The sequence below is a fragment of the Grus americana genome, chromosome 28, assembly GCF_028858705.1.
Source record: "Grus americana isolate bGruAme1 chromosome 28, bGruAme1.mat, whole genome shotgun sequence".
In the NCBI taxonomy this organism is placed as follows: domain Eukaryota; kingdom Metazoa; phylum Chordata; class Aves; order Gruiformes; family Gruidae; genus Grus; species Grus americana.
In genome coordinates, this window is record NC_072879.1 from 2166747 (window position 1) to 2181896 (window position 15150).

Genomic DNA, 15150 nt, shown 5'->3' on the forward strand with positions numbered 1-15150 from the left:
CGTGGCGCTGCCAGCCTTCCCATCCCGCGTGGGTGGTTCCCGCTGGCACCCTCTGCTCCGGCCGGAGCTGCGCGGGACACGGGCTATTTTGAAAGCTGGTGTGTTGGCCTTGGCAGGCAGCACGGGTTTGGCTCCTGGCTTGTTTCCAGCCCTGTTTGCATTTTTTGGCTGGGGGGGATGTCAGTCTCCGGGCCCGTGTCGCTGGCACTTGGCCCAAAGTCCCCAAACCAGCTCCCGGTGACGGTGTCTCTGCCCTTTCCCCGTGGCGGGGGGGTGATGGGGCTCAGTTGTGTACTACAGGCTGAGTCACTCGGGGTGCAGAGCACTGCGGGGCTCAGCCTGAGGCACCCAGCAGCTCAGGCTCCCCAAAACCCCAGAATTTTGGGGCAGGAAGGGCCTCAAGAGGGAGCTCAAAGCTTTTCGAGCTGCTGACCTGGAGCTTGCAGGGAGCAGCCAGGCAGAGCCCAGCCTGGGCACCCCCTAACCCGGGGGGTCCAGGTAGTCCCCGCGCCCAAAGAAGGGGTTCGGCTGCCATGGCTGGAAGTGGCTCGTAGCCAGGCCAAGCCCCTGGGCAGCCCAAGGTGACGGCGGGGGGGACAGGGCAGGGAGGTCCCACGCCCCGGCAGGCAAAGGGCCACGCTGCGTGTCCCCAGACCCTGGCCCGGGGCAGGACGCGGCATCTGGACGCGTCACCTTGGACTCTGCAGCTGCTGGGATGCTGCTCTGCTGATGCTCTCGCACTTCTGCTCTCCCTCCCACCTCCTCTTCAGGATCAATTAAGATTATGAGCAGGGCTAATTAACAGTCTGCTAATTGCACTCTGAAGCCCTCTGTAAATCATAAGCTTTAAAAGCAGATCTAAGAAAGATGTCATGTCCTTTCTGCCAGCGCAGCCTGCACCGAAAGCCTTGTCCAGAGAGTCCCTGTCTCTCCAGCTCCTTTTCCTGACCCCCCCCGGGGCCAGGACCAGACCCCCAGCATGGCCGGGGTGGAAGGATGTGTCCCCACTGCGGGGCTGCCGTGGGAGCTGATTTTCAGCAAGCCCTGGATAACCCCCTTCCCACCTGCCGCCCGGGCGGCTCCGCTCACGTAAAGGGAGCTTGGGAATTGCATCAGTTCCCCCTCGCTGCTGTAAACACGGGTGCTCCCCACAGGAGCCCCACGCGAGTGGCTTCCGGACAGCCCTTCGCCTCCCTGCCGCAGCTGGAGGGAGCGGGACCCCCGGCACGGTCGCCTGCCCCACGGCACACAGCACCCGCTCGGGGGATGCCCAGCAGGTTGTGGGCTCAGGGGGGCCAGGGCAGAGTGTGGTGGTCACGGTCACCCCTGCGCCTGCACTGTGGCTTTGCCCCACTGAGGCAGAGGTCACACAAGGACAGGAGATGGGGGTGAATTGGGCAGTGCCTTCTCCAGGGCTGATTTTGGGGCCAGGTTCGGACCCAGACACAGAGCCTGGGCACGTGAGCATCCCTTGAGCCCAGCTTCTGCTCCCCCTCCCACACCTTCTCATCCCGGCTTCTCTGCACCCTCCAGCTGAAACACCGACTCCCAGCTCCGCTGCGCTATCCCCTCCGTCAGACCCGGGCTGTCCGTGGGTCTGTCACCGTGTGACGGAGCAGCAACTGTCTCCCTTCACTCTGCAAAGTCCACTTCATGTCATCTTCACGGGCTTCAAACCACACGATCCGCAACCACCTGCATCCTCTGGTCCCCGCTGGAGATGCCCCGATGCACAGCGGGTTTCTGCCACCTTCCTGGGCTGGGAGCGGGGATGGTGCCAGGAAATCACAGTGCTGGATTGTCCCAGGTGTCACCGGGCCCTGTCCCCCGCTGCCTTTCCGTGCCGGGTGGGAGGACACAGCGGTGTTGGGGTTTGCAGTAAGCAGGAGTTGGGTTGCTTTTTGTTGAGGCAGGTCGCCGGCAGCATGCGAGCTGCGTGCGGAGGTTTTGCTCGGTGTCCCCAGCACTTCCTCGCAGCCTCCCTCAGGTTATGTCACTGTGGTTCAGCGGCCCCCACGCAGGGTTCCAGGGCCGCTCGCCTTGCTTGAAGCACAGGGACGGGCCAGGGGCAGGAACACGGGGCAGCCCACCCAGGGCAGGTCACTTCATTTATAAAAATTAAAAAAAAAAAAGTGAGAGGGAACGTGTTGGATGTTTCCTTTTGGAGCTGCAAACCAGTGGAGGGGGTTTGAGCTGATGAGGGTTGGTTTTTTTTTCGCTGTGGTTTTGCTGAGCCCTCAGTGACCCTGGGCACGGGGGGACCGGCACCCCCCCCAACCCTGTGGCCAAGAGTCCAGCGATGCTTGAGGGGGGTCCCCTGAAACCAAGGTGAGGGGTCCAGGGATCTGGCATGGGCCAAGCCCAGAGCCTGGCCCTAAACCTGCACCCAGGACCCCTCCATCTCAGCCCCAGCCTGAACCCCCCCGGTGAGGGCGCAGCATCCCCGGGACCCCTCGAACTTCACCTCCATCCGAATTCCCACAAACCCACCCACGTCCTCCCCTGCCAATTCCCCATCCCAGCCCCCTCAGCCCCCTCAGCCCCCCGGCCCCCCCCATCCCCCCCGATCTCCCCACTTCTCCCCGCCCCCGCCCCTTCACCTCCGCCCCGCCCCTTCTTCCCGGCAGAGGCGGGGCTATGCAAACAAACCCTGCGGCGATCGCCAATGAAGAGCGAGCCCGGCGGCGCTATGCAAATCTCCCGGCAGGGTGGGCGGGGATATGCAAATGTTGCCGGCGCGGCTCGGGCAGGCGGCGGGCAGCGCGCTGCTCCGGGGACACGCACCGCACCGGACCGGACCGGCACCGGCACCGGCACCGGCACCGGCACCGGACGGCGGCGGGGCCGCATCGGGGCCGGGCCGGCTCCGCTGCAGCACCGGGCACCCGCGGCTGAGCCGTCGGGGAGTTGCCGAGGAGGAAGAGCCGGTGTGCAGGTGCGTGTCCCGGGATGGGGAGGGGGGGGGGTCCTGGGCGCACCGGGGCGCGGCTCCGCTCCGGTGTCGCCGGCACCGGGCAGGGGGGGCGGTGGCAGCCGCGCACCCCCAAGCCCGTCCGTCTGCCCCGACGGGGGTCCCCTCCGCGGTGGGCGGCCCCGCGTATCCAGCCGGCCGCCCCGTCGGGGCGCACGGGCTGGGGGAGCCGTGCCGGCCCCGGGAGGTGCCGGTGTGGCCGGTCCGGCGCCCCGCGGGCTGCCCTGGGCATGGCAGAACCCCGTCCCCCGCCCCGCCGTCTAGGGATGGCGGGCTATAAAAAGCCTGTGGTTTGCGCCGCACTCGGGGCGGTTATTTTTACTCGTGTCTGTGCAGGGAGGAACGCCCGGGCTTAGCCCAGAAGTGCAGCCTGGATGGCAGCCGCCCTGCCCCGGCCACACCGGCCGCCTCCCCGCCACCCCCGGGCCCGCCGAGGCCTTTGGGCGCTGGGGTCGAGCCCACTGTGCAGAGGGGAAACTGAGGCACGGCACTGCGGGGCTGTTGGCTTGACATGGAGTATGTTGTAACGCTGCCGGCGATGCAGCACCGGGACACCCCGATGCAGGGCCGGGGCCTGATGTCACCGTAGCTTTGCTGGGGTGTTGCACCCGTCTGGCAGTTCGTAACATGTGCTGAATTGCAGCCCGGTTCCTTACCGCTCCCAGGTGGGGATGTGACCCATCCACGGCTCTTGCCAGCGCGTGGCATCTCCAGCATGTCCCAGCGCACGTGAGCCTCTCTCCATCACCCATCCCCGTGCAGAGAGCAAGGTGGATCCTCTGCCGGATCCTGCTGCCCGCTGCAGCCAATTGCCAGCAAGTCCCCGTCCCCAGGGCTTTACTCTTTTAATGAGAGAAAGTTTCCCAGAGCTGCTGGCTCTGGAGATGGGGTTTCGCAGGTAATGAATTAACGTGGCAGCTGGCGGGTGAGTGGGAAGGCAGGGACCTGTGCCGGGGAGACGACAGGATGCGTCCCTCGTCCACACACATCCCTTGGGGCATCGGGTACCAGTTGGGAAGGGAGCGTGGGCGACCTGGCCGGGGAGCCAGGACCTGGCCCTTTTCCATGTCGCTGGCTGCCAGCTGGACCCGTCACACACGGGTGACATGTGGGGGAGACCTGTGCAGCTCGGGGTGGGGTGGGAGTGTCGGATTTGGGATGTAGATGCAGGCCTCGGGTTTGGTTTAGGATGCCAAATGTTCCAGCTTGCCTCCGAGCCCGGGACACTGGTGATACCCCGGTGCCGAGAGTCAGCTGGCGCAGCAGCAGGGAAGGAAAATGAGTTTGGGAAACTTTGCATGGTGCAAGGGGACGGGGATTCCTGCTGACACCCGGGAGAAGCATCCCGGCAGCGAGGGGGCTGCAGAGTCTGGCGTGCCACGCCACCACAGGGCTGCCCAGAAGGATTGGGGGAATTAGTGTATTTAACACCCTTGGATTTCCCTCCTTTCCATAAGAATTACAGCAGGATTGTCAGGAGCAAACCAAGTTTGTAAACCATGCAGCCCTAACACCACGGGGATGGGCTCAGGCCAGCTGTCAACAACTTCTGGCTACGAACGAGCATCATTTCCCGTATTAATGCCCAGCTGCAGCGTGGGGCAGCCCAGCCCCGTGGGAACAGCGTGTTTCTTCCCTTGGCTGCTGCCAGTGGCATTGCCAGCAAAAAAGGGTGCTCTGGCCCCCGGTGGGGGGGTGGTGGTGCTGTGGTGTCCGTCTGTCTGTCCGTCTGTCTTCCCAAGGGCAAGAGCTGCCATGTTTTTCAGGGACGTTTCAATCCTTCCTCCTTCCACACAGTCATTTTAGAACCGAAAAGCCTCCACCCATCGCTGCGCTTCGCCCGATGGCAGTGGGGCCGCGGCAGTGACGGTGGGACTTTCGGTCTGTGTCACCCTGAGCGGGACGGAGCCGGGGCTGGATGGCGGCCGGGTGCCCCCCACCCCCAAGCCCGGCCAAAGCCTGGCTTTGGCTCTGGAGGGGTGCAGGGCAGTGCCGTGGCCGGGCCTCATGCTGCAACGGGGGTAGATAGATGAATTATAATTACCCCTGGGGATTTTGCTGGGTGCTGGGGTGAGGTGGGGGAAGGTGGTTAGCGGAGGCAACCCCCTCGTGCTCAGCACCCTGACACAGCCTCGGTGCCCCGGTCATCCCCAAGCCCCTGCAGCATCCCGTCCGCACCGGGCTCTCCTTTCCCCTGCTTCCCAGCAGACTCCTCCTGCCTTCCCCGCTCCCCTTCCCGCGCTGCCGGCCCCGCTCTGGTTTATACTGGTCAGTTGTTTAAACAACCTATAAAAAGCAGAAGGGCCTGTCAACCCCCGGCAGAAACCCTGGCAAACTTTGACTTTTCCCTGCGCCGGGCTCGGGATGCCGCTTGCACCACGAGGCCCCAGCGCTGCCGTTCCCTGGGGACCGGTGGGAGCTGGGGCCACATCCCCAGCTGGGAGCAGGGCAGCACCGACCAGGGATGGATGTGGCCCACGGTGGTCCCAGCACCGCGTTGCCCATCCATGACGGGTGGTCCTTAAAGCCCAGGCTCAGGGCTGCTGCCCTCCCGGCCCTGGCAAGGCAGCATCTGGCTGGGCCCCCTCCCCTGGGATTTTGCTGCTCCTGGCTCAGATTTTCCCCTCACAGCCAAGCTCGCTGCTTCTCCCTGTAAAAGATGGGATGGAAACTCTTTCTCCCACTTCAGTCATTGGTTTTTCACCAACAAAACAGTTTTTGGAAGTTGCTGAATGCTGACAGCGGGTACTTGCTGGTCACTCTCTTCCCCCCCCCCCCATTTCCACCCAGCCACAGATTTCAACATGATTTCAACATGATTTCAACGTGATTTCAGATTTGCAACAAAATCCCCATAATTTGGTGAAAATGGCCTTTTTCTCTGATTTCTACATCGATGCTGCTTTGCCCCATGGGGATGGGAGAGGTGGGAGGATGAAATGCTGGGGAGCTTGGAGACCCTGACCTGGGGTTATTAGGGGAGTCCTCGGATCCCGGAGCAGCTTCCGCCGCTCCGAGGTCCGGGAGCTTCCCTAATACCCTCCCCACTTTGACTTTAGGATAAACTTGGTGGATTTAACATTTCTGGGATCATTGAGGGATGGAGAAGGATGTAAAGGTGTCAAAGGCAGCGCTGGGACCCCCCCCAGTACCACACCGAGCATCCCACACCGCGCCGGGGCTGCGGCACACGGAAAAACATGTCACTCTCAAGGGGTTCACTTCGTCTCAGCACGCTAATTAGGAGCTGGGATAGGAAGTTTACATGCTCCGGCGTGATGTAAATGACCCCTAAAGATGTACAGGATCCGGGGAGTTAATTATAAACCCTGTTGCAGCCCAGGGGTCAGGGTGACACCTTGCTGCGGGCTCTGGCGAAGGGACGACGGGGACGAGGGACGGTGCCTGGGCATGGAAACGAGCCCGGTGCGTGCGAGTGAGCAGAGAGCCCGGGCTAAAGATAAGCACGCGTGGGAGGGAAGGGAGGCCGGCGGGATGCCAGGCAGCGTGGGAGCCTCTGCCCGGCGCAGGCAGGGGAAAGCGTCTCCTCTCTGCAAGTTTTTGAGGGCTCGAGAGCTTTGCTTGCGCTGGGTTTTGTTGGCTTCATTCGTAATGATGATGCTGAAGGGTGCTTCATCCCTGCAGCTGGGCCACGTCGGGAGCCCCCCGTCACGGCAACGCTAACGAGGAGCTGTTTGTGCGAGGTGGGACCTGGTGGAGACTGATGCGGGGAGAGGCTGCGGGGTTTCTCCAGGGCTGGCACCCCGACCCTGCTCCCTCCTGCTCGTGGGTCCCCGGCCACGAGCCCCCACTGGATTCCGGCTCCTTACGGGAGCCAGGCTGCTCCCTCGGTTCTGTCCCTGGCCACGGGGACAAGGCTGGAGGATGCCACCTCACTGGACCATGGGATGGAGGTGGCAGTGCCAGGCAGAGCTGCCCCGTTGTGCCTGTCGCCGCCAGCTGCGATAATTGCGTGCAGCCATAATGCCGCTTATCGCCTTATCGCCTGGCACGGCAATTAAAATGCACGGTGAAAGTCCCCTCCTCCCCTCCCAGCCCTTAATACCCGTGCGGGGGGGAACCGTGCCGCACTGCAGTGGCTGAGGCACCAGGACCCGCGGAGGCAGCAAGCCGTAACGTACCCCGCTCCTGGAGAGCACCCCTCCCCTGCCCCACGGCCAGGCCAAATCCTGCGCCCATCCTGCAAGACCCCGGTACGTGGCACGGCGCTGGCGGCAGCGGTGGCCTGGCCAGGGCTGTGCGTGTCCCCGCGTGTCCCACGGCCGAGGCGATGCCCCAGGAGGAGCGGAGCCGTAATGAGCTGCGTGGGGACGTGGCTGATGAAACCGCCCCGCGTGTTGCACGAGGCCTCAGATGGTTTCCCCGGCGGGGACACGAGCTGCCCCGTGCCCAGCCCAGCCCGCGCTGAGCATGCCGCGAGTCCGGCCGTGATGGGTCCCCAGCCCCCCCGCCCGACAGCGCTGCGGCTGCCACTTCCTCTTGCCTCCCACCCCCACCTGCTATTCTGGGCTGGGGCCCCCGCAGCATCGTCCCATGGGTGCTGGTACACCCCTGGGGCCCCCGAAGCGTCACCCTGTGGGTGCTGGTACCCCCGGGCCCCGCTTCTGGAGCACCCTGCCTGGACAGATGTGCAGATGTGGCTCCTCCGGGGCTCAGCACCGTGCTGGTACCCGAGGGTGGCTGCTGTCCCCTGTCCCCCCGGCCATGGAGCAGCACCGAGCAGGGGACACGGCCAGGCGTCGAGGCAGGCTGGAGCCAGGTGGGGGCTTGCAGGATCAGTCCCAGTGTAGGGACCATCTCCCTCTGTGCTTCCCACACAGCTACGAACTGGGGTGCTGGAGCAAGGCATCGGGGGGCCGCAGCAGCTGAGGAGCTGGGGGTGATGGCCCCAGCCGAGGGGACCCTTGGCAGCGCTTCACGTCCTTGCTGCAGACAAGGGGACACATCCTTCTGTCCCCAGCACCCTGGAGCCTTTAAGAATCCCCCTGGGGTGAGGCTGTGCTGGGATGCGGGGACTCGCAGTCAGGCGAGCATCCCCTGACCCGAACGGGCCAAACCCAGCCACGAACTGGAGCCCCCCCCCGGGGAACAGCTCTTCTTTCTGCACCCCAAAATAAAGACCATGGGATGGGGATGGGCAGGCGAGAGCTGAGCCCACCTGGGATTGCCCTGGCCCGATGCCGTGCCGCAGTTGTCAGCACCGGGAGGGCAGGAGCAGCCCCGGCCCCGCGCGGGCAGCAGCGATCATTGGGAAAACCTCTGCCTTTTCACCAGGGAATCGTTGGATTTTCGGGGGGGGGGGGAGGACGGGGACCGGGGTGGTCTCGGCACCCCCCGTACCTTGGTGTCGTGCGTGGGCCCTGGGACACAGGGTGGCAGCAGGGCCGTGGGAACGGCAGCACAATTTCCTTCCATAAATTAAAATTAGTTTTGATCAGCTAAATATAGCAACTGAGCAAGATGGTAAATGGCAACGTGCTTGAGAGGGGGAAGCGGGACAAGCTGGGGCGTCGGGGGAGCGAAGGGCTGGACGGTCCCCAGCCTGCACTCCTGGGGTGCATCCCTGTGACGGGGGGGCTGTTGGCCGGGCTTGGGGGGGCTGCCGTCCCCGGGGAGCCGCAGCGCAAAGCTCCCAGTCCCGCCGGCTTCGCAGCTCAGCTCTTGCCCCATGGCTTGGGGATGGTGGGATCCAAGCTGGGCCAGGTCTGCACCCAAATTGGGGTGGAGAGACTGGGGGCAAGGGTCCCATCGGGAGTGTCTTGATGCCACCCGTGGCTCTGCACCGGGCTGCGGCGACACCAGGGTATCCCAGAGGGGTTTTGGGGTGAGCGGTACTGGGGAATAACAAGAAGAGCAAGAAATGGGTCCCCGCGGTGGCAGGGGGGTATCATGGGGGAATGTCACAGCCCTGTGCCGGGCTGCAGTGGGTGCTGGCACCCTACAACTGGGGTGCCATGCAGGGTCCCCCAACCCCTCTCCCTTCCCTCCACTGGCTCACGTGGCCCAAAGAGGTGGGTGGTTTCGCTTTGCTGTCTCCTCATACAGCCACTTCCTGACCTGCGAATGGCGGAGGTCAAATTTAGTCTGTTCGCGTTAGAAAAGAAAAAAAAAAATTAAAAAACCCCAAACCTTTGAACCTAAAAACAGCCCTTTTGTTTTACGGACCCTCCCCGCAGCCAGCCCGCCCTCCCTTATAACCGCCCTCCCTGTCCGACAGACCCGCCGGTGAACAGCATCAGTGCACGGGGCAGGGTCGGAGCAGCCCCCGCAGCTTCGGGCGAGCGCTTGGGGATGCAAAGGCTGATCCCGTACTCCTGGCTAGGGACCTGGCATCGCGGCACTGCGGCTTTCCGGCCGGCACACGCAGGTGCTCAGGTCCCCGCGGCCGGTGTGGGGCAGGGGTGATGGAGCCGGCTGGGCAGAGCTAAGGGGGTTTTTCCCCTCGCCCCAGCAGAAATTCCCAAATTTTTTTTTTCAGTTTTTTTTCAGTTTTCCACCATCTTTGCTGAAAAAAAAAATGCTGAAACTTCCTCTGAAAACTTTTTTTTTTCATCAAAACTTATTTTTGGCGGCCAGAGGGGCGAGGAGGCGTGTGCGGTGCCGGGGCGGATGCTCGCTTGGGCCGGCCCCAGGCTGCAGGGGCTCAGGGGCTTCTCACTCTCTTCCAGCTCCTCCTCGAGTATAGGAGGCAAAAATGGGCCGGAAAAAAATACAGATCAGCCGAATACTGGATCAGCGGAACCGGCAGGTAGGACACATTCGGGGATGACGTGGGGACGAGGGGGACGGGGAGCCTTGAGGCCACAAAGGGAAGCAAAGCTGCTCCGCTCCCACCGTTCCCACGGGTGTGGGATCCTCTGGAGACGAAGGGGCTTGGGGACCCGGGAGGAGGGTTTGGGGCAGTCTCCAGGGGTCCTAGGTGCAGCATCCCGTCCCCTTCCCCGCTCTACAGGTGACCTTCACCAAGCGGAAATTCGGGCTGATGAAGAAGGCATACGAGCTGAGCGTCCTGTGCGACTGCGAGATCGCCCTCATCATCTTCAACAGCACCAACCGCCTCTTCCAGTACGCCAGCACCGACATGGACAAGGTGCTGCTCAAGTACACGGAATACAGCGAGCCCCACGAGAGCCGCACCAACTCCGACATCCTCGAGGTAGCAGCGGCGGGTGGCCGGGGGGGGGCGGGGCGGACGCGGGACCCCGCTCATCACCCCGCTCCTCGCAGACGCTGAAGCGCAAGGGGCTGGGGCTGGAGAGCCACGAGCTGGAGCTGGACGAGGGGCCGGATCCTGCGGAGAAGGCGCGAAGGCTGAGCGAGGGCATGGACCTGTCGGTGGCACGACCCAGGTTTTACGTGAGTCTCTGCCATCCCACGGCACGGGGTGGGGCGAGGGTCCCCGAGGGTCCCCGTCCCCTCCCTGTCCCTCATCTCCGCTTCGCCCCGCAGAGCCCGGCGCCGCTTCCCGAAGCAGCCTACGGCAGCTCCCCGCCGGCTGCCGATGGATCCCTGGGCAGCACCAGCGGTTCCCCGCAGGGCCAGGGCCGCCCGTCCACCTTCAAGCCGGCAGTGCCGAAGCCGTCAGGACGCTCGCCGGGACCGCTGCCCCCAGGTAGGCTCGGACCCATCGCCCAGGGATGCTGCAGGGAGCCGGCTGCAGGGAAGAAGGTCCCCGTGATGGGCACCCAGTCCTCGCTGGGCCCACGGGGATTTTCCCGGTTGGGCGCCACATGCAAAGCTCCTCTCGCAGCATCTCCCGGGGACTTACCAGGAGCGGAGCCGGGGCGGGTGCGTGGGCAGGTAGTGCTGCCACAGCTGTAGAAACACCGTCCCCTCCCTCCATCCAGCTGCTTCCTGCGCCCTGCCGGCACCTGGCGCACGGCTGGCCCCGGCACCCCGGGCACCCTGCACCCACGGCTCCCCCTCGTGTGGCAAAGCTCAGAGCTGGGCACGAGGGGCTCGTCCTACCCAGCGGGATGGCACCAGCCCGGGGTGGTGACAGGGACATGGGTGCCTCCAGGGCCACGCAGCAGAAAAGCAGCTAGAAAAAACGGTGCTGGGGCTCGACCCAGCGGAAACCCCCTGGTGGGAGGTGGCACGGGGTGGCTGGGCGATATTCCCGGTGCGGGATGCGGGCGTGCAGCATCCTCGTTCGCCTTGGATGGGCATGGCGTGGCGGCTCCAGGCATGCTGGACATCCCCGCAGGAGGTTCCGGCTGCTCTATGGGGAGCTGGGGTGAGGGTGCTCCCCGCGGCCGGGGAGGTTTGCAGCCTGCCGGCCCCAGGGCTGGATCCGGCCACCGCCTTCGCACACCGTTTCCGCTCGCAGCGTACGGCCGCTGCAACCCAGGTGCGCCGACAGCCTTGTGCAGGAAGTGGGTTTGCTGGAGCGTGGCACCGTGCACGCACGCACGGCCGCCCGTGGCCATGAGTGCACCGGGGCCACCGGCCACAGCCGTGGGGATCCCCCCGAGGACCGGAGCCCCCGGGACCCTCCATCTCTCAGGGCCACACCGTGCATCCTCCCGTCCCTCTGTCCGTCCAGGTATCGGCTACCCCCTCTTCCCTGCCGGCAGCTTGAACCGAGCCCTGGCCACCAAGACGCCCCCCCCGCTGTACCTGGGGGCAGAGGGCCGGCGTGGCGAAGCCCACGGCAGTTTGGCAAGTGGCCGGAGTGGTGGCAGCGCGGCGGTGAGTGCCATGGGGAGGACACCGGCTCTGCGGTATCTGTGCCTCGGCTGGCATGTGAGGACAGTGCTACTGGGGGGGGGTTAGCCCCATGGCTGGGATGTGTCCCCTGTGTGTGAGATAAAGCCCCCCCACATCTGTAGCCCCCCCCCCAGCATGGGCTGGCTCTGGGTCCCCAGGGAGGGGGTTGGGACCCCCTGGCCATGGGGTACCCCTGGGGATCGGTGGCCCCCCCCAGCAGTGACACCACGGGAGGGGACAGCAGGGCAGGCGGTGAGGGGGGGTGCGTCCCCAGCTCGCTGCAGCCAGGCATCTCCCAGCAAGTCACCGTGTCCGGTGGCCCTGGGGCCACGCAGGCGTCCCCCTCCCCAAATTCAGCAGGGAGCTCCTCCGATCTGCTCCCACCGCCTCTTCCTCAGCCCAATGCTGGGGCTTTGCTGGGGGGCATGGGAAGGAGTTGGGGAGGAGACGCTGCGTCATGAGCCCCTGGGGGGGGGCTCAGCAGTGCGAAGCCTGACGGGGGCCACCTCGATTTCCTGCAGCGGCCGCTGTACCCCGCTCTGCAGACCCTGAGCCCCGTGCTCACCCCGGGCAGCACCGGCGCCCCGAGCCACAGCCTCAGCGGCTTCCCCTTCCTCGCCCCAGCCCAAGCGGGTAAGTCCTGGCCCCTCGACCCCGGGACTCCCCCGGGGCTGCAGCCCCCCCGCCACCCCAGCTCCTGCTCACTCTTGGCCTCCTGCTCTGCAGAGTTTGGGGCTGGCGAGGCCCCGCCACCCCCCGGCTTCCTGCAGCCCGGCCCCACGGCGTGGCAGCACCCACGGGACATGGCAGCACTGGGGTAAGGATGGGGGGGACAGATGTGGGGTGGGGGACGGGGGGTGGAGAGGGGGTTGGAGATGAACCTGTTTGTGGGGAGCTGCTGCACCTATGGGTGCCACCTCCCAGCCCTGGGTGCAGCCAGCATCCAAGGTGTAGCCCCCCACCACCACCTGCCATGGTGGGGTCTGTCCATCTTCACCCCAAAACTGGGGTGCGCAGGGTCACCCTGGGAACCCCCCCAGCCACCGCTCTCAGTGGAGCCTATTTCCAACCAGATTTCCCCAGGGACCTGGCCCCCACGCCCCCCCCTGCCCCATCACACACCAGGCTCCCAGCAGCCGTGCCAGGCACACGGGGGGTGGCTGCCCGGGGCCCGGCTGGGTCGGAGCTGGTACGTGAAGTGAGTTTGGGGGGTCTCAGCCCCACTAGAGAGGAGGGGGGGGGTGAGCTCAGCCCCTCCCCATCCCACACACCTGGACGAGGGATGTGGGGAGACCTGGCCTCACTCCTCCTCCCCTCCTACCCCAGGGTCAGCAGCCGGATCGTCCCCACCGAAGAGCCAGCCCCGGCCCCCGGCACCTCCCCACAGCACCAAGCCATCAGCATCAAGTCGGAGCGGGTCTCCCCAGGGCTGGGCTGCCCCTCGGGCACCCCCCACCCCGCCCTGGGCAGCCTGGCCTCCCTGAGCGAAGCCTCCCGAGGCCCCGGAGACCTCCAGCCACGGGATGACTACGCCAAGGGGTACCCCTACCCCCTGGGACCCCCCCGGCCGCTCGCGGAGGAGCAGCGGAGCCCCGTCCCCACGCGGCGGGCACAGGCCATGGACACTTGGCAGAGATAGCGAGGCTGACGGGGTGCAGGGATTGGGGCTGAGCCTGGGGGAGCAGCCCCCCCAGTTCACCCCCATCCTCGGACCCCCGGGAAGCCCCCCCGTGCCCTTTGCAACGCTGCCGGGGGAGGTCGGCAGTGCCGCAGGGCTTTCCTGCGGGGTCCTGGTCCCCCAACCTGGGGCTGCAGCTCCCAGCAAACCCCCTCCCCACCCCGGTGCCCCCCACAAGCCGCCAGCCCCCCTTCCCTGCAGCTCTGACCCCCCAGCCCCCTGCAAGGCTGGGATCCCATGGGCGAGGAGCGCTACCCCGGTCCCCTGTCCGGTGCCAGACACTGTCCATCCCCGTCTGTCCGTCTGTCCCTGCGCCAGCATGTCCCCAGCGAGCGGGAATGCCTGAGAAGTGCCACGGGGTGGCAGCAGGACTGAGAGCACCAGCAGCGGGTCCAACCCTGCACACCCCTGGCCCAATCCTGCACCCAGCCCGGGGGGGCTGCCGGGGTCCCACAGCAGGAGGGAGGGAGGGAGGGATGGAGGGAGGCAGCCAGGGGTGGTGGGCACTGCTCCCCCAGCCCAGGGGCTCTTTTCTATTTATTATCTTCTCACCAATAAAGAGCTGGGGGTGTTGAGGTGTCTGGTGTGAGCTTCTCGGGGTCAGGCAGCACTGCTCAGGGTGCCTAACGAGGCAGCAGGTCATTAATGTCCCCAAGGGGAAACGTCGCCCATGTCCTGACCCCATTTAGCTCAGCGCTGCTGGTCCCCCGTGTCCCCCCAGGCTCGGAGCCGCCTCTCCGGGGTCACTGACCAGCAACGCAGGTGACAGCCTGGTCACCCCTGGCTCTGGCCAGGTCCCTGGGGCCCAGCCGTGCTGCTCCCACCCCTCAGCTCCCTGGGAGACCCCAAAACGCTGCTCATAAGGTTTCAGTGCTGCAGCCTGGTGCTGGGAACAGGCGAGAGGAGGACAAACCCTCCTGTGCCCTTAAGATCGGCATCGGTGGGGGGGCGAGTGGGGTGCTAGGGGAGGGTGGGACTGGCCCAGCTGAGCTGTGACTCTTATAGCTCTGGGCTGGGGGGTTTGCTGCTCCCTGGGGTGGGGGGACATCCCCTGGGTATGGCCGTGGCACTGAGAGGTGAGCGAGGAGGGGGACACCAGGGTTTGGTGGTGCCCATCGTCCTCTGGTTTTGGGGGTGGGGAGTCTGGGTCGGGGCGGGGGGGTTCACCTCAGCACTGCCCAGGCACCCACGGGTTGGGATCAGGTGCGGATGGGGGTCCCTCTGCACCGGCTGCTCATCAGCGCTGAACCCAGCCCCTTCCTTTGAGGGGGGGTGGGGAGTGGGGTGGTTACTGGTGGCCAAACCCCGAGATTAAAACATGGGCGGGAGATTAATCCTGGGCAGAGTTTGCCCCATTTAATAGAGCCCAGCAAATGACATAAATACCAGCTGGGATTAGGGGCTGTACGGAGCCCCCGCAGCCCAGGGCTGGATCCGGCCTCGGCCCAGGTCCCCCCCAGCTGGCGGGTCCCCTCCCGGGCCACCCTTGGGGCTGGGAAGGGGCTTCTGCATGGAAAGATGAGGCGAGACACCCGGGGAAAGTGTGGGGGCTGGGGTAAGAGACACTGATTGAATAGCAATGACTGCATGATTTATGGTTTGCATTATTGCATGGCTCATTTGAATATATGCTAATAAGGCTTTTCTCCTCGTTTTGTTTGTAAGATTTAGATTTGCTATGGCAACCCGCTGGCATGGAAGGAGCGCCAGGAAATGTCAGGGCGAGGTGAGCCCCGGGGAGGGGCTGGGGCTATCGGGGAGACTCGCTGCA

General features: G+C 65.2%; 1 protein-coding gene across 3 annotated transcripts; it reads left to right on the forward strand.

Moving 5' to 3' along the window:
• The first annotated feature begins 2757 nt into the window (after positions 1 to 2757).
• Positions 2758 to 14132, forward strand: MEF2B (myocyte enhancer factor 2B). Of its 3 annotated transcripts, none has more exons than XM_054805871.1 (9): positions 2758 to 2935; positions 9661 to 9740; positions 9945 to 10148; positions 10220 to 10348; positions 10442 to 10604; positions 11538 to 11683; positions 12223 to 12334; positions 12428 to 12518; positions 13028 to 14132. In XM_054805871.1, the coding sequence occupies exons 2-9, from the start codon at positions 9687 to 9689 to the stop codon at positions 13338 to 13340; spliced, it is 1212 nt and encodes a 403-aa protein (XP_054661846.1). In that variant the 5' UTR covers positions 2758 to 2935; positions 9661 to 9686; the 3' UTR covers positions 13341 to 14132. The 3 variants fall into 3 exon arrangements, with proteins under 3 accessions (XP_054661846.1, XP_054661847.1, XP_054661843.1); XM_054805872.1 differs by lacking the exon at positions 2758 to 2935 and adding an exon at positions 9245 to 9359; XM_054805868.1 differs by lacking the exon at positions 2758 to 2935 and having other exon boundaries at positions 9570 to 9740; positions 9945 to 10348.
• Positions 14133 to 15150: the final 1018 nt, after the last annotated feature.

Excerpts from the sequence above, each read along its gene's own strand:
- MEF2B (XM_054805868.1), top strand. The coding sequence starts at position 9,602 with ATGCTCGCTTGGGCCGGCCCCAGGCTGCAGGGGCTCAGGGGCTTCTCA. Across the intron at positions 10,349-10,441 it reads TGGCACGACCCAGGTTTTAC|AGCCCGGCGCCGCTTCCCGA; the intron begins GTGAGTCTCTGC and ends TTCGCCCCGCAG. Across the intron at positions 12,335-12,427 it reads CCTCGCCCCAGCCCAAGCGG|AGTTTGGGGCTGGCGAGGCC; the intron begins GTAAGTCCTGGC and ends CCTGCTCTGCAG.